Below are 24182 nucleotides of genomic sequence, written 5' to 3'. Positions count from 1 at the left end.
GTGAGACTTTTCTCTCCAATTAACTACCAGAAAATTGGAAGTGGCGCTGTGGCTCCAGTGGTAGAGCACTAGCCTTGAGCTGAAGAGTTCAGGGATAGCGCCCAGGCCCAGAGTTCAAGCCCCACGACCGACCAAAAAAAAAAAAAAATGTGTATTACTGATTCCCATATTTGAATTTCCAGTTAACCTTTCTTGGAACCAAAGTTCTGTCTAGCTGTTCCATCCTACATTTCCACTGAAATACTTTACAAGCATCTATAATGAGAGAAAGATTTCTTTCCTTGCTAATTATTTGATTTATACCTGAGACACTCATAACAAAGGATCTATAAACAAGAGGAAAACATATACCTTTTTTTTTTTTTTTTTGGTCATGGGACTTGAACTTGGGGCCTGGGTACTGTCCTTGAGCTTTTATGCTCAAGGCTAGTGCTCTGCCACTTTGAGCTATAGCTCTACTTCATTTCCTGGTAGTTAATTGGAGATAAGTATCACTGTCCTACAATACTGTGAAATTTGTGAAACTTATGTAATCACTTAATCTCAACAAAAAAAATATTAAAAAAAAAATCTCACAGACCTCTCTGTCTAGGCTATCTTTGAACCATGCTCCTCAGACTGTGCTGTTTTTTAGACTGTGTGAAATGTCTCCAAACTAGATCTCTTCCCTTACATGAATTTCAGTCTCTTCATTAGGTTGTATGTATGCACACACGTGTGTGCTACTACTGAGGCTTCGACTCAGAGCCTGGGCACTGTCCCTGAGCTTTAATGCTTACAAACACAATCACAAACACATTTTAACCTGCACAAAGTAAATTGTCATTATCTTGGTTTATAAAGTTTGTGAATTCTATAAGCTTTGACAAGACAACTATTTCTTGTGGTCTGTGAGATTCTTATCTCCAATAAATTACTCAGAAAAAGCTGGAAGTGGTGTTGTGGCTCAAGTGATAGAGCACTAGGCTTGAACAAAAGAAGCTCAGGAACAGGGCTTAGACCCTGAGTTCAAGCTTCAAGGACTGGCCCCCAAAAACCCAGCATGGGTCAGAAGTAGTGATACCTGTAGATGATCTCAGCCTACTGAGGCAAGAGGATCAGAAGTTTAAGGACAGTCTGTATGAGGTCCTTTCTCAAAAATAAAAATGGTCTAGAGATGCAGCTTTTGAGCGTTTGACCCTAGGAATCCTGAGTGATAGTTGTAATTGAGATTCTAAAATACTGAGATCCTGCCTGTCCCTGTGCATCCCCTGGGTACACTTCCTTACCTGATACTGGATAGCTTTCCTGATTAACTGTTATTGAGGCCATATAACCTGTGGCTTATTGGTAGAGTACTTGCCTAGCATGCATAAAGCCCCTGAGTTCGATTCCTCAGTATCATATAAACAGAAAAAGCAAGAAGTGGCACTGTGGCTCAAGCTGTAGAGGGCTAGCCTGGACCAGAAGAAGCTCAGGGACAATGTCCAGGCCCCAGGATTGGAACAACAACAACAAAAAAGAGCTGGCCAGGTATCAATAGCTCATGTCTGTAATCTTAGCTACTCAGGTGGCTGAGATCTGAGGACGGTTCTAAGACAGCTTTGGCAGGAAGTCCATGAGATTGTAATCTCCAGTTAATCCCCCGAAAACTGGAAATGGTGCTGTGGCTCAAAATGGTAGAGCTCTACCCTTGAGCGAATGGAAAAAACAAAATGGAGCTAGGAGTCAAATATGCAGAAAAGAAATAGGTAAGAATAAAGTTAAAATTTTATGTGTATAGTCTCTAGTGAAGTTACAAATTAGTATGGTGGCCTTTTTCTTTGCCTCACTATTGAATTAAACAATAGACAGGTGCTGATGGCTCACTCTTGTAATCCTAGCATCTGAGATCTGAGGATGGCAGTTTGAAGCCAGCCCAGGCAGGAAAGCAGGTGAGACTCTTGTCTCCAGTTGTACCAAAAAGCTGAAAGTAGAGCTGTGGCTCAAGTGGTAAATTTTGTATTTTTGTTTTTTTTTTTGGTCGGTTGTGGGGCTTGAACTCTGGGCTTGGGTGCTGTCCTTGTGTCTTCAGCTCAAGGTGAGCGCCCTACCATTTGAGCCACAGCGCCACTTCCGGTTTTCTGAGTGGTTTATTGGAGATAAGAGTATCACGGACTTTCCTGCCCTGGCTGGCTTTGAACCATGAGCCTCAGATCTCAGCCTCCTGAGTAGCTAGGATTATAGGCGTGAGCCACTGGTGCCTGGCTTAAAGCACCAGTTTTTAAAATCTAGGACTATATCCTAAGGACAGATCAGAGCTGTTCACAGATTTGTCTTTGGAGATTTATTTTCATTGGGGATTTATTTGCAGGAGCGAATAAAAAGAGACATTAAAAAATCTTCAAAAACTAGGAATGGACAATTCCAACAATTGTTGAGTTACTGAAAATTGTTTTGAGGGCTTAATAGTCATGTAATATTACATTGAGAAAGAATACAAGTGTAGTTTACCAGAACTAATATAGTCCCCATTATGTGTGTAAGAAATGTAACAAAATATTTGAAGTGGCCTGCTGATAGAATTATGGATAGTTTTTTTTCATTTTTTTGTTTTTATTTTTTTGGTGCTGGTAATGCAATTTGAACTCAAGGCTGTGGTGCTTTCCCTGGGCTTTTATGCTCAAGGCTAGCACTTTACCATTTGAGCCACAGCTCCACTTCTGGCTTTTTTGGTAGTTAATTAGAGATAAGACTCTCTTGTACTTTCCTGCCCAGGCTGGCTTCAAACCATGATCCTCACTCAGATCATAGCCTCCTAGAAGTGGAACTGTAGCTCAATTGGTAGAGCACTAGATTTGAGCCCAAAAGCTCAGAGATAGGGCCCAGGCACTATGTTCAAGCCATAGTAGTAGTGTACACATATGCACACACATGTACACACACAGGCACATAGGCATACACAAAATCCCTGCCTCCTTCCTGAGTAGCTAGTATGACAGGTGTGAGTCACCAGTGCCTGGCTATAGAAAGATTTTTTTATTTTTAGATTTTTGCCAGTTTCTGCTTTTAATCAGTCTTAGCATGATAGTTTAATTCCAACTAAAGAGAATTTAATGCATTTAATGATGATGTATTTAGTGTTCTTGAACTACAGTTACACAGAGGTTGTTGATTAGCAGCTATAAAATTTATCTTGGGATTCTTTAGTGATTAAATACTTGAGGCTGGAATAACAGTGGTAGAGTATATGTTTAAGCATACATGGGTTCAATCTCCAACATTAATTTTTGTGTGTGCATGCTAATCTTGAACCTGGGGCTTGGCACTGTCCTTAGTTGTTTTTTTTTTCTGCTCAAGGCTAGTGTTCTACTACTATTTGAGCCACAGCACTTATGCTTTGTTTTTTTTTTTTCTCATGGGTTTTCCTGCCTGAGCTGGCTTTGAACTGTGATCCATAGATTTCAACCTCCTGAGTATCTAGGATTACAGGGGTAAGGCCCTGTGCCTGGCTCCAACATGAATTTTAAAAATTGATTTTATTTTACTGAGTTCTTAAATTTGAGAAAATATTTAGATTCAGATAATAAAAGAAGGTGTGGCTCAAGTGGTAGAGTGCCAACCTTGAGTGAAAAGGCCAAGCACAGTACCTGAACACCCTCTCCCCCCCCAAAAAAAAAAGGGGAGAGGGTATAGATATAGATAAGAAAACACTAAATAAAGATATATAGAAAGTGTCTCCTCTCCCATCCATATCTATCTGTATTCCTCTTTCTTATGATACATGTAATAAACCTACAAAATGCTCACTGAATAGCCTTGTATTATACTATTCTTATCTTGTACAAGCATATATCTAAGGATAAATTTATAGAAATATTTTGGGCCATGGGTTCGTTGGCTTAATTCTGTAATCTTAGCTACTTGGGAGGCAGAGATTAGTGGATTACAGTTTCAGATCAGCCAGGGCAAAAAAGTTGGTGGAACTCCTTCTCATCTAGTGGCTGGATAAAGTGGAATGTTCCTGTTATTCCAGACAGAAGAAGCAAAAAGGCTGAGCAAAGTGGCCCAAGCCTGTCATCACCAGTGACAGTGGGAGGCATAAACAGAAGGATTGTAGTACAGAAGGCCCTAGCATAAAGGGCCAATATAAAATAACCAGTGCAGACAGGCTGGAGGTATAGAGTGCCTATCTAGTTTGAGGCCCTAAGTTACTAGCACCTCAAGGGAGCTGGGTAGAATTTGGGTTATAAAATATGTCTTTGCAGTTGTTATATACAGTAGACTCAGTATCTATGAGTAATGGTTCCAAGGAGACCACACACCACTGAATGAATATTCAGGATTATGGAGTCCAGTATTTTTTTTTATGAATGCTTAATTCATTTTTCTATAACATAACCACCTTCTACTCAAAGATATGCATCCTTTCAACAAATCTAAAACTTTCACTTTATCACTTCAAATAAGTATAGTGCTTGCTGGGGCTGGGAAGGTGGTTCAGTGGTAGAGTACTTGCCTTGCATGCATGAGGCCCTGGGTTCGATTCCTCAGTACCACTTAAGCAGAAAAAGCTGGAAGTGGTGCTGTAGCTCAAGTGGTAGAGTGCTAGCTTTGAGGTAAAGAGCGGAGGGACAGTACCCAGGCCCAGAGTTCAGGCGTCATGACTGACTGAAAAAAAAGGATAGTGTTTGGGCACCATTTGCTTTTTTTTTTTTTTTTTTTTGTCCTGGGGCTTGAACTCAGAGCCTGGGTACTGTCCCTCAGATCTTCAGTTCAAGGCTAACACTCTTATCACTTCAGCCACAGTATCACTTCTGGATTTTTCTGTTTATGTAGTGCTGAAGAATTGAACCCAGGGCCTCATGCATGAAAGGCAAGCACTCTACCACTGAGCCACCTTCCCAGCCCCCATCTGCTTTTTGATAGGCATATTTACACAAAATTAAGGATGGAGAAACAGTATATTACACAATTTAAACACAATTGGCACAGGATTGCTTGAATATTCCCTTAACAACTGAGCTGCTTAGTGGTTGTGTGTGAATTGTTGTATTTTTAATTTTTTGGGGGGGGCGGGGGGAGTCGGTCGTGGGGCTTAAACTCTGGGCCTGGGTGCTGTCTCTGAGCTCTTCAGCTCAAGGCTAGCAAGCTACCACTTGAGCCACAGCACTACTTCTGGCTTTCTGATGGTTTATTGAAGATAAAGGTCTCATAGACTTTCCTACCCAGGCTGGCTTTGAACCTCAATCCTCAGATCTCAGCCTCCTGAATAGCTAGGATTACAGGTGTGAGCCATTGGCACTTGGCTGTTTTTAAATTTTTATTGATTTTTTTTTTTTTTGGGTCCAGTCGTGGGGCCTGAACTCTGGGCCTGGGCACTGTCCCTCAGTTCTTCAGCTCAAGGCTAGTGCTCTACCACTTGAGTCACAGCACCACTTCCAGCTTTTTTTTTTTTTTTTTTTTTGCTTATGTGGTGCTGAGGAATTGAACCCAGGGCCTCATGCATGCAAGGCAAGCGCTCTACCACTGAGCCACCTTCCCAGCCCCTTTATTGATATTTTTGATTGCGTAAAAGTTAGTGCATAAAGGTGGGTTTACCTAATTATACTCCAATAAACTAAGTTTATACTCTATCAATATGTAGAAATGCCTATTTCACATAAGCTCTTGTCAGTAGCGGATTTTTTTTTTTTTTTAACTTGGTTAAATGAACCTTATAAATTTTGGGTTTCATTGTTGTTGACATCTTAGTAAAAATGCTGATTCCCCCCCCCCAATTGCCCATGTTATTCACATAGTTTTCTATTGAGTTATTGGGTTCCCCCGCCTTTTCTTAAAATTTTTTTTTATTGTTACTATAAAGGTGACATATAGAGAGGTTACAGTTACATAAGTCATAAACAATACTTTGTTTTTTTTTTGGTTGGTTATGGGGCTTGAACTCTGCGCCTGGGCACTGTCCATCAACTCTTCAGCTCAAGGCTAGTGTTCTACCACTGGAGCCACAATGCCACTTCTGGCTTTATCTGTTTATGTGGTGCTGAGGAATTGAACCCAGGGCCCCATGCATGTGAGTTACGCACTCTACCACTGAACCATCTTCCCAGCCCCAAGAATACATTTCTTTTTGGACAGTGTCACCTCTTCCCTTGTACTGTTTTTAATTTGAAGGTAATTTTTTATTGTTGTTGTCTGTCTGGGGCTTGAACTTGGCTTGGGCGCTGTCCCTGAGCTCTTCAGCTCAAGGCTAGCTAGCGCTCTACCACTTGAGCCACAGCGCCACTTCCGGTTTCTGGTTGTTAATTGGAGATGAGTCTCATGGATCTTCTTGCCCTGGCTGGCTTTGAACTGTAAACCTCAGATCTCAGCCTCCTGAGTAGCTAGGATTACAGGTGTGAGCCACCAGCGCCCAGCTGTAGTTACTTTTTGGGGGTGGGGTGAGGGGAGTTGTGTTACCCCTGGGGCTTTGAACTTAGGGCTTTAGTGCTATTCCTAAGCTTTTTTTTTTTTTCCCTCAAGGCTAATGCTCTACCACTGGAGCCATAGTTCTACTTTGTGAGAGAAGGATCTTACAGACTTTACTGTTCTGGCTGGCTTTGAACTATGATCCTCAGATCTCAGCCTCCTTGAATAGCAAGGATAATAGGTGCCTAGCTTGTAGGTACTTTTTATTAAGGAAATAATTACCTTTTGTAGTTATAAATATTCATTTTTAATTTTTTAATTTTTACTTTACTTTGTGAGAGAAGGATCTTACAGACTTTACTGTTCTGGCTGGCTTTGAACTATGATCCTCAGATCTCAGCCTCCTTGAATAGCAAGGATAATAGGTGCCTAGCTTGTAGGTACTTTTTATTAAGGAAATAATTACCTTTTGTAGTTATAAATATTCATTTTTAATTTTTTAATTTTTACTTTTTTGTTGGTCAAAGGGCCTGAACTCTCTGAGGGTGCTGTCCCTCAGCTATTGAGCTGAAGGCTAGCACTCTACCACTTGAGCCATAGTGCCACTTGCGGCTTTTTCTGCTTATTTGGTGCTGAGGAATCCAACCTATACGGCCTCCAGCATGCAAGGCAAGCAGTCTTACCACTGAGGCACCTTCCCAGCCCCTTAATTTATTTTTTGACCTTCTTAAATTAACTTTTGGCAAGGATGAATTTTATCAGTGTTCTCGGTTTTCTTTCTCTGATTTTAGATTTTTCATTTTAAATGTTTGTTTTTTCATAGTTAGAAAACTTTTCCTGCTTAAGATTTGGAGATAGGAGAATTCATGGTTTGAAGTCAGCCCTGGTTAAAAAAAAAGGTAGCTAGTATCTCAGAACAATTGGGGCATGGTGGTCCATGTTTATAATTCAGCTATGTAGGAAGTATAGGTAGGATCGTGAGGAAGACCAGGCTAGGCAAAAAGCTTGAAACCCTGAAAAAAATGTGAAGAAAAAACAAAAGGCAGGGATGCTTGGCTAACTTGGTAGTAGGGCACTATACACTTGCATAGTAAGCACATATAGTTCATAGTTCAAAAGCGAATACTGACAGAAAAAGACTCAAAAGGTTTTGTTTAATTTTAGTGATGGGATGATGATGGTGATATTTGTTAGTTGTGGGGCTTGAACTCTGGGCCTTGGTGCTGTCCCTGAGCTCTTCAGCTCAAGGCTAGCAATCTACCACTTGACCAACAGTGCCACTTCTGGTTTTCTGGTGGTTAATTGGAGATAAGAATTTCAAGGACCTTCCTGCCCAGGCTGGCTTTGAACCTCGGTTCTCATGTTCTCAGCCTCCTGAGTAGTAGCTAGGATTATAAGCATGAGCCACTGGTGCCTAGTTTAGAAATGATTATTAAAATCACAAATTTATGACGTTTTGGTAATACTTAGGGCATTTGTGTAGGAATTTGGAATTGTTTTAATTTATGGAGGAATTGGGATGAAATAGTATACTAAATTGATTGGAAATGGAGGGTTGCTCTCATGTACACAGGATCCTCATGTGAAAAACAATTTTTATGAACCCCTGTATGACTTTGGTCTCTCTCTCTTTCTGTACTTAGGTTTGAATTCAGGGACTTGAGCTATAGGAAGGTACTCTGTTTGAGCTGCCGGCTCTAGACTTTTTTCTTGCTAGAAATTCTTTTCATGGTTGAGGAGAAATAAAGCATACTTAGGCAAGCAGGATCAGAAGAGGGGGAAAAGGGGTTGGTTTTGACAGTATGTTTGAACTCAGGGTCTTGTGCTTATTTACTAGGTAGGCAAATGCTCTACCATACAGCTTTTTTTTTTTTTTTTTTTAGTTAGAGCTCATGGTTTTTGCCAGGGCTGTGTTTGGAACACAGTCTTTTTTACCTACATCTCCTCTGTATTTGGAATTAACAGATATATGTTACCACATTTGGCCTGTTGTTTTGAAATAGAGAATATATGAATATTGGGAGCTCCATTAATAAGGTTGTTGGTATTCTTTTTGTCAGTCTGTAGGTATAATGTTAGAGCCATGTAGTGACCATGGTGATAGTGAAGATGGCTATCTTGAGAGGTAAGCATTTCTCTTGTTGCTGATAAATCACTGAGAATTGGAAGCCCTTCACAGATTTTGGGATGAAAATTTAAGATAACTATATCCATTATAACATAGTTTTAAAAATCTAAAAATTTGAACTTATTGTTTTAATGGTGGATATAAAACATTAAATAGCCACAGATGTCCAGAGTTTCACAACTTCAGACAGACATTTGTCATAACTTGGAAAATAGTCAAAGAGAAGAACACACTTTCTTGGAGATATCTAAAACCTTGATTTTTAGAAAAATTGAAATTTATTGATATTATGAGTACATCAGTAAGTTCAATCTTTCAACTGACTAACCAAAAGAAGAGGATATTTATTTAATTAGGCATTTACAGGATTTTTCTCTCCCCTTTCCATTTGTCTTTGATAATGTCCCAATACAAGCTTAAGCATTTACCTCCCTGGCCATCTATAAGACAGGGAGGAAATGCCTCCTGTCTCAGGAACTAAGATTTCAATCAAATGTAAAATCTTCCTAGGTAAGTTTTCTGGAGTGATTTAAGTCACTAGTTAGGACTTAACCCTTGTAATTGTTGCCAAGAAATAAAACTTTCTTAGGAAAGATGATTTGATACTCTGAAAGCACTTAAGTTGATAAATATTGGTCAATAATACCATTATTAATTTGCTGATAGCTTGTTGGCCACTGTAAACTTGTGTTATAAAGAAAGCCATTGTCTCTTAGGAGTAGGAAACCTGTTGCTGAGGGTAAGTAAATTCTTTGGAGCCATGTCTCTGGTGTGTCATCATACTCTGAAGGTCCACAGATTTCCTGCTTACAGCAGTTCCTTGTGCTTCCTTTCAGGAGGCAGGAATGATCCTCTTCCAGTCCAGGGAATTTTGGAGCTATGGGCTGAAGATTTAAGATTAACAGGCATCCCCAGAATGATGACATCTGGATTTGGTAGAACAATAAGGATCCATTTAGTGAGGACTCAATCTTTTTGGAAAAGCTCTTTCCTCTTCAACTTGTATAGGTTGGCAAACTTGTTTTTAGATCCAGAGTGACTTGGCTAGGTCAGTTACATTTTGCATGTTTAATACTCACAGTTCTCAAATTTAGGTGGCTAGATCTTTAGATCTTTTAGTCTGTTAGGGTAGAATATACATATCCTATCCTAAGCAAAGGAAAACCTTGAGCTTTTGAGGACATTTATTTCTCATGCTCATAAAGAATAAGGAAGATATATATGAAGAGATGACTTGCCATGTTTAAGTTAAGGCTGATCTTCTGCATTCTCACTCATTATGACCAGATAGAAGTAGCACTTGAATATATTCTAAATTGCCACAGGTATCTTTGAGAGGATAACAAACAACTTTCCTCAGTCAGCATATCGATAAGCTACTATGTAATAGAAGATACTCTGTTGATTGGCCAAATGAGTAGAGATTGTGACAACTTGTTTTAACTTGTTCTCTTTTTGTGTGTGAGGATGCTATCCCTTAGGTTTTATACTTAAGGCTGGAGGTCTACCACATAAGCCACAGATCCACTCCTGGCTTTTGGATGTTTTGTTAGAAATAATAGTCTCACTATGACATTTTTGCCTCATTGGCTTTGAACTGCAATCCTCAAATCTCATGGCTTGAATAGCTAGGATTATGGGTGTGAACCACTAGTGCCTGTCATTTATACCTGTTCTTAATAGGTTTGCTTATTCCTGGAGGGAATAAAAGGAAATCAGAATTTTTCTTTTTTATGTTACTATTATGTCTTGAGGTAGAAGATTTTAAGATGTAGTAACCTGTTAGGGTCTGGAGATACAGCTTGGTCGTAGAGCTTTTTTTGCCTAGCATGTTCAAGGCCCTAGTTGAATCCTCCAGCAAAACACACACACACGCACGCACGCACGCACGCACGCATGCACGCACGCACGTAACCTTTAATTACAGTATAATCTTGTAATGGAACGTAGATTTAAAGTAAAGCATAGACAAGCAGATGAATACCTTTTTAAATAACCTTAAAAAGGCTCAGACTGGGAAGAATAAAACTACTGGTTAAAACTAAAATTTGTTTTGTAAAATAATTTCCATTATGTACATATTCTTTTTGGTTTCTATTGTGGATTTTAATGTTCTTTTTGTAAAGATTTTTATTTTTGAGGGGTAGATTTGCATGTAGAGAGGGTAGTGGGAAAAGTTGCTTCATTTTTCTAAACCTCAGGTGATTCTGTGGATCTTTACAGTATTGTGCACATTTTCAGATATAGGGCTCCAAAGAACGGGCATATGCCCAGCTTTTCCTTCTTCTTATGTTTTAAGTGCTAAATACATTACTAAGTAGGAGAGAAATATACGTAAGAAATAAGAGTAACTATTTTTAACATAATTTTACTTGTATTTTTAGGAAAGAATATTTGTTATTTGAAAATGATAAGTTGTCACACTTAATTCTGGTAAGAACTATTTTTATCTTTTAGTTCTTGAATAAGTTGTTTTGGTTAATGCATCAATTATTATATCTAGCCTTAGTTCTTGCATTGGATAGACTTAAAGGAGATTTAAATGAAAATACTCATCAAATGTATGCCAGCTAAGCAGAAACTTAATTTTCTACTTTTGGTTATAAGATTGTTGGTTATGCCAGGCACTGGTGGCTCATGCCTGTAATCCTAGCTACTCAGGAGGCTGAGATCTGGGGATCACTGTTCAAAGCCAGCCTGGGCAGGAAAAGTCTGTGAGACTCTTTATCTCCAGTAAACCACCAGAAAACCAGAAGTGACCCTGTAGCTCAAGTGGTAGAGCGTTCTCCTTGAGCTGAAGAGCTTGGGGGACAGCGCCCAGGCCCAGAGTTCAAGAGCCCCAGGACCAAACAAAAAACAAAAGATTATTGGTTATGAAAATACTTTTTGAATTTAAGATCCAAACTTTGTCTCAATACAACATACTATAAAACCACAAGTTAATATTTGAAAATAGTTTGGATTGTGGCAGTGGGAGAGCAGGCTTTAAAGGCACAGTAAACTAGTCTTGACTACACAAGGATATGTGCTTGGCTGTCTTTAAGCCAGACATGAAAAGCTTCGTGGTTGTGAAATGTGTTTTCTACTTTAAAATACAGGAATCTAGTAGCAACATACGTGATTTGAATGCTAACACTGAATCAGAAATGCCAGGAAGTCAAAGTGTTGGTGTTCAAGGGGAAGCAGCATGTGTCCAAATTCCACATTTAGATCTGAAGAATGTTTCTGATGGTGATAAATGGGAAGGTAATTTTACCCAAACACATATTTTCCTGATACTGTTATTTGTAACTGAAATTACCCGAAGTAGTAATGGGATTACTGCCCTTTTCTGGACACTCTTACTTGTCTTTTGATTTCCCCTTCATATATGATGTGAGGGTTTTTTGTTTGTTTTTGTTTTGCTTTTGGTGCTGGTACTGAGGCTTGAATTCAGCGTTTGCTTAGCTTTCTTGTTCACAACTGGTGTTCTACCACTTGAACCACACCTTTAGTCTTGCTGGTTAATTGGAGATGGAGTCTCAAAAGACTTTTGTTCCCAGGCTGGCTTCAAACCTTGATCCTCCAGGTCTCACTCTCCTCAGTATCTAGGATGCCAGCGGTGACTTCTTTTTTACTCAGATACACTAATGAGATTATGAGGAACTGGAACTAACTTAACCTTTATCTATTATCTTTGGAAGTGGATGTTAGTGCTGGGCATGGTGGCCTATGCCTGTAATTATGGCACTTAGCAGGCAGGAAGATTTCTGAATTTAGAGCCAGCCTGGGCTATATATCAAGACCTTATCTCAGGAAACAAAAATGAATGATAGAATTGATGAAAAATCTAAAATCATCTCAGGCTTTTGTTAGATCAGAGGCTCTCTCTTCAGTCTTTGAAAATCAGTGTAGTAGGGCTTGAGGATCTCTCCAATTTAAGGACACTTAGCTATTATTTTTCACCAGGAATATTTAAAAATCTTCAGGGGCACTTGTAAGCAAATATTATGCCATATTTTCTGTCTCTGAATCAGATTATTAAAATATAACGAGACCAAAAATTTTCACAAAGGAATGAAGTTTAAATTTAGTAGGCATTAAGAGAATCTTAAATTGTAACTGAATTGAACTTCACTGAATTATTTGTAAGCAGGAGTGTTTGTGGGGAAAATTATATTGAAATCCTTGAAAAAAATGTTAGTGATAAATCTAGGGAATTGTTTTTTTTTGGGGGGGGGAATTGTTATATTAGTGTTCACTAAACTTTTTTCAATATGTTGTATTTTTGTCAACTCAAGTAAAATGTTGAAGAAAGGGGGAAGCAAGACACATATTTTTGAATATAGTCTTTCTGAATCATAATATTTCTAGGTGAAGAAAAGAATAAGACAACTTAGGAATTTTAATCGTTTATTTGTTCACGGGATGATGATCCACAGATTATTTTACCTTTAGTAAGTTATTTGGTGACATACAATGGTTATAATAATCAATGAAATTATAATGCCAGTGCTCTGTTTCTTTGGCCACAATAAGTCCACTTACCTGATCATAATTGCAGTGTATGTGGTTTCTTTTTAAGTTTTAAGCATTTGTTAAAAAAAAATTCCTACCAATATTTGTCTATGCCAAACTTTATTGCTGTCTACCACTTTGTTTTTAAAACTTTCTGATGCCATATAGTAGGCATATTATGAGTTTTAAACTAAATCAGGAAATTGTCTTTTGTTTGCATTGTTTTGAGTTATTCAGGACTTTGGAATTTTTGAAGGCTTCAGATTTAGAGGATATGTTAGCATACTGATGGCAGTGAAGAATAAATGTAGCATTTTAGTTTCTTATTGGAGCATAGTCATTGAAAATAACCAGTGGTTGACAGTAATCTTTCGAGCCTTGAAAAGAAAGGAGTTTCTGAAAGATAAGGCTGGGGATTCCAATGCACTTTTGCTTCTTAGAAGCTGCAGATGAATAGCTATTTATAATATTTGGTGGTGGGATCTTGATCCTAAGTTTCAAGCATGGAAATGTAATTTTTTTTCATGAGTAAATTGGGCATTTTTTTCTCTCTGGCTTCAACTCTCTAGTGGCTCCCAAAAGAGAGCCTCTTATATTCCTTGTCAGAATCCAACTTCTGTAGCTTTTTGCAGGGGATGGATATTTCATATGGACTACTACTGCCTGAGATGCCCTATTACCATCTGACTCAAAAGTTATGACAAAGCCGGGCATCAGTAGCTCATGCCTACAATCCTAGCTACTCGGGAGGTTGAGATCTGAGGATCATGGTTCAAAGCCAGCCCAGGCAGGAAATTCCGTGAGATTCTTATCTCCAATAAACCACTCAGAAAACCGGAAGTGGTGCGCTAGTCTTGAGCTGAAGAGCTGAGGGACAGTGCCCAGGCCCTGAGTTCAAGCCCCATGACTACCACCACCACCACCAACAAAAGTTATGACAAGTTCACGTAGACATCCTGGCTTGCTTTTCCAAGTGGAGGTCAAGGCATTCTGAGAACCAATTGTAGCATACAGCTGAAATTCCTAGCTCTGGACTGTGTATGTTTGGCAGATTGGCTATCAAGAAACTCTACTGTTTCTTTCAAATTTACCACTAGTATTAAATTGACTTTTCACAATTAGGTAGGTGTCAAGATATTTTATACATAAAGTCTTAAGACAATAAAATTGTTTAGATTCTGGATACTTTGAAATCAGAGACATAATCTTGTTTGTGACTCCTAGTAGAGAAGTGAGGTTGACTGAATTGAGCCCACGCCACTATTTCCTAGTATGTCCTTTTTGTTTTTTGTCTTCCTTCAAGTGTAATTAGCAAGCAAGTTGTATCAGTATGAATTTGAAGCAGCTCTTCAAAAAGATTTAACTTTTAATTACCTTTCCCTCAAATTCTCTCCTGCTGACTCGAATAAAATAGTATGATCTTTTTTTTTTCTTTTCTTTTTGCCAGTCACGGAGCTTCAATTCTGGGCCTGGGCTCTGTCACTGAGCTTTTGTTCAAGCTAGTGCTTTACCACTGGAGATACAGCGCTAATTCCAGCCTTTTCTGAGTAGTGTTTATTGGAGATGAGAGTCTCATGAATTTTTCTGCCCAGTCTAGCATTGAGCTGTGATCCTCAGATCTCAGCCTCCTGAGTAACTAGAATTACAGGTGTGAAGCCACTGGCTCCCGGCAAATAGTACAGTCTTTACAAAGCATAACCAGAAGGGATCTTTCCTGTCTTTTGTGTTCTCATTTTGTTCTGAGGATTGAATTTAGGACTTCGTACATGCTAAGCAAGGACGCTACCATTACCTACACTCCTAGCCCCTGTCAAGGAGATTTTTTTTCTGTCTTACTATACTGAAAAACTTCAAATATTTCTGGTTATGAGTTTCCATTTCTTCTGTTTTATTTTTGTGTTTTAATAAAATAGCATTACTTTTTTTTTTTTTTTTTTGCCTTGCTTGCTGAAATGGAAATGTGTGTTTGTGTCAAAGTTCAGTTAGTAGCAATGTCTTTGAACAACAGTTTTTGAGCAGAATGCCTAGCTAGTCTTAGGGGAATGTTTTTGGTATATTTGGCTTTTGTGTTATGTGTATGGTTTGTTCTGACTGTGCTGTGTGTTCACTCTAGTATTTTTTGCCATTTTTTCCATTTTATTAGCGTCATGCCCTATCACTTTCCCCCTCATTGATTTCAAAACAATGCATCTGCAGAGAGATGGGGAGGGTAAGTATGGTTCACCATAGTTTAGATTTCTTGCCTTTTAATGGTTCACTTGGTTTTATAAGCCCTTCTCCTGCTGTCCCTAAATTCTCCTGTTGTCTTGGGTTAAAAATGATACCCAGGAAAAAAAAACTTAAAAAATGTCCTTTTATTAAAACAGGAGATTTCTCAAAAAAATGTTTATTTCCAGTTACATTTGCTGGGACACAGGTACAAGGGTTGTGCTGAAGTTACTTTATTGCTGTTTTTTTTAGTGGGATTGCATGCTTTGTATCCAATTTTTACTTAGATTGAGTTTCAAAAATAAACTAAGTTATGTTCTAAAAACCATAGAAACAAATAATGCTTTAAGTAGCTAATGCATTTAACTACTAAAGTATTAAAGTAGCAGCTTTAACTATTATGTGAAAAAAAAAAAGGAAATATCACTTTTGAATTTTGACACTGTCAAGCCATCTTTCCATTCATTTTTGCTATTAGTAGTAGTGGTAGTGTCATAGTTTTAATTTTAATTTTTAACTATAACCAACATGTGCTTCAGTGATGCTTGAAATTAACTTTATAGTTGGGGTGTATTTGTGGGTATTATGCCTGACCTGTATATGCTCCATATGTAATCAAACTTTATATATGCAGAGACATCGGTTTTTTAATAACATGGTTTCATTGGAGAGCATACACAGTAATTCCAACAAAATAAATACATTTTAACTAAGTGCTGTTAATTTTTCTCTCAATTATACTGCCCAGACACACACAAAATATAGAAATCCTATGATAGAAAATAACTGTCACGGTTTAATGTTAGAAGCCAGGTACTACCAGGTGAGTTAGCTCCTCTTTTGAAAATACTAGAATTGTTATGGGGTCAGAAGGAGTTTAAGGGTTCTGTATAGAATTGGGAAGATGTTCCATATCTTAAATACTTGATAGTGAAGGACAGTTTGTAAACCTGTGTTTTTTGTTGTTTTTGGTACTGGGTTTGAACTCAGGGTCTGGGCCCTGTTGTTTAGCTTTTTTGCTGAAGGCTAGTGCTCTATCACTTAAGTCACAGGTCTACTTTGAGCATTTTACTGGAAGTTGGAAATAAGAATCTCATAGACTTTCCTGCCCAGCTGGCTTTGAACTATGCTCTTCAGATCTCAGCCTCCTAAATCGCTACATTTTACAAGCCTGATCCACTGGTTCCTGGCTGAGTGTTTAGTTTCTAAGTAAAGATTTAACATGAAAAACAATTTTTTAAGCAACATTTTTACAATATTAAGTTAGGGTTATATTAAATAACATCTTTAGGATTAAAATCTAAAGGACTTGACAATGTCTTTTCTTGCTTTGCCACTGGGTTCAGAAGTTTAAGTAAATTTAAATTTAAGATATAGCTCCTTGTGAAAATAGAATATTGGGTAAAATAATGAGACTTGGATAATTATAAACATAACAGTAGGCATTATAAAGATTCTGATATCTCTTGTGTTTGTTTTACAGAGCCATTTCCTGCTTTTAAGTCTTGGCAGGAAGATTCTGAGTCTGGAGAAGCTCAGCTGTCTCCACAAGCTGGAAGAATGAATCATCATCCTTTGGAAGAGGATTGTCCCCCAGTACTATCACATCGAAGTTTAGATTTTGGGCAAAGCCAGCGTTTTCTACATGATCCAGAAATGCTAGAGTCTTCATCTAAAGCACTTTCTTTTGCTCGGTATATGATTTTATGCGTTTTAAGAGGCAATTCCTGTTATGTGCCCAGGTCCTCTGGGGGATTCCAGGCCTATAGTTCAAAGCCTTTTTCCTATTTTCTTTAAGTATTTTTGTAATTTTTTCTCCCTGCTATTCTGAGTTCACTGAGGTATATGTAGTGCTTAGGGTTTGCTATCACATAGACATTTCCTCATTATTTCTCATTCATTATTCCAGAATCCTGAATGGAAACCAGCATATACAGCTGATCTGTTCCTAATTTATTTTTCAATTTTTTAGTTGTTGTTGATTGTGGAGCTTGAACTCTGGGCCTGGGCTCTGACCCCTGTCCCTGAGCTCAAGGCAAGTGCTCTACCACCACTTGAGCCACAGTGCCACTTCTGGTGGTTAATTGGAGATAATAGTCTCACAAACTTTCCTTCCTGGGCTGGCTTTGAACTGTGATCCTCAGATCTCAGCCTCCTGAGTAGCTAGAATTAAAGGCGTGAGCCTCGGGCACCTAGCTGCTCCTAATCTTTTTTTAAAGCGATTGTACAAGGGTTTCAATTTGTTCATAGTGTTTTTGTTAAATTTGATTCTCAAAGTCAAATCTTGTTGTCCTCCACAGTTTTTTAATATTTTAAAGTCCTTTGAGCTTCTAAATGTCTTCGCTTCTTTTTGTCAGGAAAGTTTTAAATGATTCCAAATTCTCTTCTTCACCACTTAGATTAGCCAATTTTGTGGTCTATAATAGTATTATTAACTGTTAGTATTCTTTATTAACTGTTCGGTGTTAGGAATTCAGTTTTACTTTGTGCGTGTGTGCATGTGTATGTGTGACGTGTGCGCACATGCGCATGTGTGCTGATACTGGGGCTTGAACTGAGGACTTGGAGTTCCCACTTGGCTTTTTCACTCAAGATTGGTACTCCACTACTTGAAATACATCTCCACTTCTGGCTTTTTGCTGGTTAATTGGAGAGAAGAGTCTCATGGGATTTTCTGCCACTGTCTTTGGACTGAGGTCCTCAGATCTCAGCCTCATGAGTAGCTAGAATTACAAGCTCCATCAGGAAGTGTCTGGCATAAATTCACCAGTAAGGTATACTTCCTTTTAATAGTAATCTATCAGGACAATAAGTGATAAAACATTGATAGTTGTAAAGGTAATACATACTGTTACACTGTTTCAATTCAGGATTCGAAGATCATCCTTTGGTTTAAAAGATGAAAAAAGAGAAGATAGAACACCTTACCAATTGGTCAAGAAACTTCAGAAAAAAATCAGACAATTTGAGGAACAGTTTGAAAGGGAAAGAAATAGCAAGGTAAGTTTTTAACATAGATTTAAAGCTAGAGTAATATTAGAACTATGAGGAGGATCTTTATAGAGAGCATTAGTGTAGCCATAATAGATGTAGTAACAAATCTGAGATAACTAAAGAAATTTTGATAATTAAAAGTCTGAGAACAAATGGATTTTTAGGCTTTTGGATTCTAAGTGAGTGTTCTTACCATTGTAACATTGCCTCTTTATATTTCTACTGGCAGAACAGCTTTTAGAATTTCTAAAGCAAAATACTTTGACAAGTCATATTTTTACTATTTCTGCTTTATCAGAAGTAAAAAAGAGAAGAGGAAAAGCAAGGGAGGGTGGGAGAAAAAGAATCTGTGCTTTAATAATTAGAACCTGTGCAGTGGAATGAGTCCTAAATATTTGAAGACAGACCCATGTTCAAAAGTGATTTCCCAGTTCAAAAAGCTTCTTTGAAAGAGGATGTGCTTAATATCCTGCCCTAACTCATGAATAGAAATGAAGTGTAAATGAATTATGTGCTGTAGAAACCATAAAATACTATTTGGGCATAAAAGAACATAATAATTGCTTATCTCGAATGTCAGTGATAATTGCTTTATAATTTTTCAGCCCTCCTACAGTGATATTGCAGCCAACCCAAAGGTTTTAAAATGGATGACAGAGCTTACCAAACTGCGGAAGCAAATTAAAGGTATAACACGTGCCATTTTGTAATATATTTGCATTTCTTTTTTTCTTTCTTTCTTTTTTTTTGGGTCCGGTTGTGGGGCCTGAACTCTGGGCCTGGGCGCTGTCCCTCAGCTCTTCAGCTCAAGGCTAGCGCTCTACCACTTGAGCCACAGCGCCACTTCCGGCATTTTTCTTTTTGCTTATATGGTGCTGAGGAATCGAACCCAGGGCCTCAGGCTTGCAAGGCAAGCGCTCTACCACTGAGCCACCTTCCCAGCCCCTCTTTTTTTTTTTTTTTTTTACCAGTCCTGGGGCTTGAATTCAGTGCCAGGGCACTGTCCTTGAACTTCTTTTGCTCAAGGCTAGCACTCTGCCACTAGAGCCATAACACCACCTCCAGCCTTTTCTGTGTATGTGTTCCTGAGGAATTGAACCTAGAGCTTCATGCATTCTAGTAAGCACTCTACCACTGAGTCACCTTCCCAGCCCTTGCATGTCATTTTATTGTTTTTTACATATGCTGGTACTGGGGCTTGAACTCAGAGCTTTCTGCTGCTGCTGCTTAAACACCCCTTCCCCCAAGACTGGCATACCACTTGAATTTACTCTTCTATTTCTAGCTTTTAGCTGGCTAATTAGAGATGAGTCTCTTCAAATTTGTCTTCCTGGGGGTGCTGGCTTTGAACTGCACTTCTCAGATCTCAGCCTTCTGAGTAACTAAGATTATAGGAGTGACCTAGCACTAACTAACACAGTTTTTCAGCACAAGTATGCATTTGTGTCCTTTCAGTAGTTAAGATCAACATTGTAAACTATTCTTTCAAATAGCTTTCCTTTGTGTTTATTAGTATTCTTTTGAGGATGCCCTAGTTTATATTCATAGCTGACTTAATGCCATATTAAGCAGGTGGTTTTTTGTTGTTTGTTGTTTTTTATGCTAGTCCTTGGGCTTGAATTCAGGGTGTTGTCTCTGAGCTTTTTTGCTCAAGATTAGCACTCTGCCGCTTGAGCCACAGCTCTATATCTGGCTTTTTGGTGGTTAATTGGAGTTAAGAACTCATGGACTGCCTGGCATTGGTGGCCCATGCCTGTAATTATAGTTACTCAGGAGACTTGAAGCCAACCTGGGCAGGGAAGTCTATGAGACTCATATCTCCAGTTAATCACAGAAAAAGCCAGAATTGGTTCTGTGTCTTCAAAGTGGCATAGCACTACTAACCTTGAGCAAAAGAACTTAGGGACAGTGCCTAGGCCCTGAGTTCAAGCCCCACAACTGCCACCCCCCAAAAAAACAAAACAAAACCAACCTCATGGACTTTCCTGCCCAGGCTAGCTTTGAACTACTATCCTCAAATCTCAGATTCTTGTGAGCCACCAGCACCTGTCATTATTAAACAATTTTTTATAGATATTTATGTATTTGTTGATTCATTTGGTGGTGGTGGTGGTAGTAGTTGTTAGTTTTGCCATTTGAGAAACTTTAGCATGTGTACATGTCCTTGGAAGTCATTTCATTAAGATTTTTGAGGGAGTTGGGTGCTGGTGGCTCAAGCCTGTAATCCTAGCTACTTAGGAGGCCGAGGTGGTTCAAAGTCAGCTGGGCAAGAAAGACCGTGAGACTCTTATCTCCAATTAACCACCAGAAAACCAGAAGTAGTGCTGTGGCTCAAAGTGGTAGAATGCTCCCCTTGAACTGAAGAGCTAAGGGAGTTCAAAGCCCAGAGTTCAAACCCCACAACTGACCAAAAAAAAAAAAAAAGATTTTTCAGTGAGTATTTTATCTAGGAATGTTTTGTCAAGGCTCAGAAGTATAGCCCGGTACCAGAATGTTTACCTAGCACATATGGTACCCTAGGTTTGGTCCCCAGCACCTCATAAAGTAGTTATAGTGGAGTTGTTGACATTACAAACAGTAGATTGCTAAATTGTAAGTCTTCTTGAATCATAAACTATCCTATACAGTTTTGAGTGTCAGACCAGGATAGCAATTATTGAGCAGTGAGTGTTCAGTGAACAGAGTTTTGATAGATAGCCCAAGCTTGAAGTTGTGATCCTTCTGCCACAACCTTCCAAGTGCTGGTATTAGAGGTTTATACCACCATGCACAGCTTGTAAATATGCTTTTTTTTTTCTTCCAAGCTCCCATACTGGGGCTTGAGTTCAAGGCATGGGACACTACCCTTTAGCTTTTTTGCTGAAGACTGGTACTCTCCCACTTGAGCCACAGCTTCACTTCTGACTTGTTACTGGTTAGTTGAATCTCCTGGACTTTTCTGTCCTGGACGGACTAGCTTTGAACAGTGATCCTCAGATCTCAGCCTTGTAAATAGCTAGGATTACAGGCAGGAAGCTGTTGCCTTAGTTTGAGTCATACATCTTTTTCTTCTTCTGTACTGTGGTCAGGTTCTTTCTATTCCATGTTCAGCTAGAATGATACCATTCAGAAAGGTTTTGTTAACCCTTTCTAGTGTAGTTGCTCTTCTACAAAATACTTCTATCATTGTAACATCATTCTTTTTTTGGGGGGGGGGGGGTGGTGCCCATCCTGGGATTTGAACTGTCCTTGAGCTTTTCTGTTTTTGTGTGTATGTGCTGTTCTTGGGCTTGAACTCAGAGTGCTATTCCTGAGCTGTTTTGCTCAAAACTAGTGCTCTACCTCTTTAAGCCATAGCTTCACTTCCCACTTTTTGGTGGTTAATTGGAGATAAGAGTCTCACAGACTTTCCTGCCCAGGTTGGCTTTGAACCATGATTTTCAGATCTCTGCCTCCAGAATAACTAAGATTATAGGCATGAGCTACTGGCATCTGGCCATTTTGTTTTCTTTATAGACTTAAATTCTTTTTTTTTTTTTTAGGTCAGCGGTGGGGCTTGAACTCACAGCCTGGGAACTGTTCCTGAGCTCTTCAGCTCTACCATTTTTAATTCACAGCACCACTTCCAGTTTTCTGGTGGTTAACTGGAGATAAGAGTCTCAAGGAGGGGCTGGGAAGGTGGCTCAGTGGTAGAGCACTTGCCTTGCATGCTTGAGGCCCTGGGTTCGATTCCTCAGCACCACATAAGCAAAAAGAAAAAAAAAGCCAGAAGTGGCGCTGTGGCTCAAGTGGTAGAGCACTAGCCTTGAGCTGAAGAGCTGAGGGACAGCGCCCAGGCCCAGAGTTCAGCCCCACAACCGGACCCCCCCCCCCCCCCCCCAAAAGAGTCTCAAGGACTTTCTTGTTTAGACTGGCTTTAAACTGAGATCCTCTTATCTCACCCTCCTAAGTAGCTAGGATTAAAGACTTGAGCTACTAGCACCTAGCTTAGCCTTAGCATTCTTTTTTTTTTTTTTGTCGGTCGTGGGGCCTGAACTCTGGGCCTGGGCGCTGTCCCTCAGCTCTTCAGCTCAAGGCTAACACTCTACCACTTGAGCCACAGCACCACTTCCGGCTTTTTTCTGCTTATGTGGTGCTGAGGAATCGAACCTAGGGCCTCATGCATGCAAGGCAAGCACTCTACCACTGAGCTACCTTCTCAGCCCATCCTTAGCATTCTTTAAAATGGTTTCATTTGTCAAATTATTTCGTTTTTTTCCTCTTCATGAACAAATACCTGTTTTGTTTACTACTATATCTCTGGTACTTAGTCTGAGTATCTTTATAGTAAACATGTGAATATTGCCTTATATAATTTAAATACTTTGTTTTAGAAATACTTGAGTCTTGTACTACTAATTATTAATCTATCCTCTTTTATAGATGCAAAACATAAAGGCTCAGATGGAGAATTTGTACCTCAGACACGACCACGTAGCAATACTCTTCCAAAAAGTTTTGGCTCTTGTCTAGAGCATGAAGATGAAGAGAAGGAAGGTGAAGTCAGAGTCATTCAGAAGGAGAAGAAACAATCTAAAGAAGTAACTCTTGAACTGATTCTGAAAAGATTGAAGGAAAAACGCGTTGAAAGGTGTCTTCCAGAAGATGTTAAGGTAATACTGAACTATAATGTGATTTTTACCCCGCGTAGCCTTTAGAATCTGCATCAAAAAAATTGCTACAGCAGTGTGTGAGATAATCTGGGTAGGTTGTATGGATTGTCCACTTCCTAGGTTTGCAGATTGATAACATGCATTTATCAATACATCATAAATGCTAAATATTTCAGTGGTTAAGTCACAATAATAAAGTTACAAAATTACATTGATTTATGGGAGGTGCAATTAGTAAGATGAATGTGTAAAGGACATGAAATGGTGTTGTTTGACTAGTCCTTTTTTGACTGATATATGTAGATGTGATTGTACCTGTTAAAGTACTAATTTGATATTATTAGAATTAAATGAATTAATTTATTATTTTTTTAGGTGGTACTAGGTTTGAGTTCCATGTCTTGTACTTGCTCTATCACTTGAACTACAGCTTTAAAATTTTTTGCTTTAGTTATTTTTCATATGATGTCTTGAAAAAGCCTGCAGCTGGCCTAGAATGTTGATCTTCCTGCTGAAGGCCTCCTCAGTAGCTAGGATGACAGACCTGGCTTGTTTTGTTGAGATATGGGATCTCATTAACTCTTTGCCTTGGCTGACTGCAAACCTTATCTTTTTTTTTTTTTTTTTTGTCGGTCGTGAGGCTTGAACTCTGGGCTTGGGTGCTGTCCCTACGCTCTTCAGCTCAAGGCGAGCACTCTACCACTTGAGCCATAGCACACTTCATGTTTTCTAGTGGTTTATTGGAGATAAGAATCTCTCAGACTTTTCCTGCCCGGGCTGGCTTTGAACCGTGATCTTCAGATCTCAGCTTCCTGAGTGACCAAGATTACAGGTGTGAGCCACTGGCGCCTGGCCTAATCTTTCTTATCTCTATGCATTCTTAGTATTAAAAAAATTTTTTTTTTCCAGCTGATCCTTGGGCTTGAACTTGGGGCCTGGGCACTCTCTCTGAGCTTCTTTGGCTCAAGGCTAGCACTCTAACACTTGAGCCACAGTGCCACTTCTGGCTTTTTCTGAGTAGTTTATGTATTTATTTTTTAAATCTCAATGTCTTTAATTTTATTGTCAAGGTGATAACAGAGGGGTTACAGTTACATATGTATAAAGTAGTGAGTACATTTCTTGTCCAATTTGTTACCCCCTCATTTTTCTCCTACTTAAGCCCCGCTCCCCCAAAAGTAGTTTAGTGGAGATAAACTAGGCTGGCTTACAAATAAAATCCTCAGGTCTCAGACTCCTGAATAGGTAAGATTACAGGTGTGAGCTGCTGGTGCCTGGCTGTGAATTAAATGTTTTGAAGAAGAATTAATCTTGGTCAGTAAAGTGTATATGGAAGGCAACTCAGGTGAAAGCACTTG

At 39.0% G+C, this 24182-nt stretch overlaps 1 protein-coding gene across 4 annotated transcripts in view; it reads left to right on the top strand.

Moving 5' to 3' along the window:
• Positions 1-24182, top strand: part of Fam13b (family with sequence similarity 13 member B) — a 74994-nt gene that overhangs the window by 34077 nt on the left and 16735 nt on the right. For 2 of the 4 annotated variants that reach the window (XM_042691903.1, XM_042691901.1), the window contains 8 exons: positions 8427-8491; positions 10879-10927; positions 11593-11740; positions 15135-15200; positions 16683-16893; positions 18070-18199; positions 18799-18880; positions 22595-22824. In XM_042691903.1, coding sequence (XP_042547837.1) covers positions 8427-8491; positions 10879-10927; positions 11593-11740; positions 15135-15200; positions 16683-16893; positions 18070-18199; positions 18799-18880; positions 22595-22824 — 981 coding nt within the window. The remainder of the gene's footprint in view (positions 1-8426; positions 8492-10878; positions 10928-11592; positions 11741-15134; positions 15201-16682; positions 16894-18069; positions 18200-18798; positions 18881-22594; positions 22825-24182) is intronic. The other 2 variants (XM_042691905.1, XM_042691904.1) reach the window with 1 other exon arrangement.

Source organism: Dipodomys spectabilis, unplaced genomic scaffold (assembly GCF_019054845.1).
Source record: "Dipodomys spectabilis isolate Male_0828 unplaced genomic scaffold, ASM1905484v1 ptg000147l, whole genome shotgun sequence".
Lineage (NCBI taxonomy): Eukaryota > Metazoa > Chordata > Mammalia > Rodentia > Heteromyidae > Dipodomys > Dipodomys spectabilis.
The sequence above is the reverse complement of the archived record's forward strand: the minus strand, read 5'-3'. Positions and strand labels throughout refer to the sequence as shown.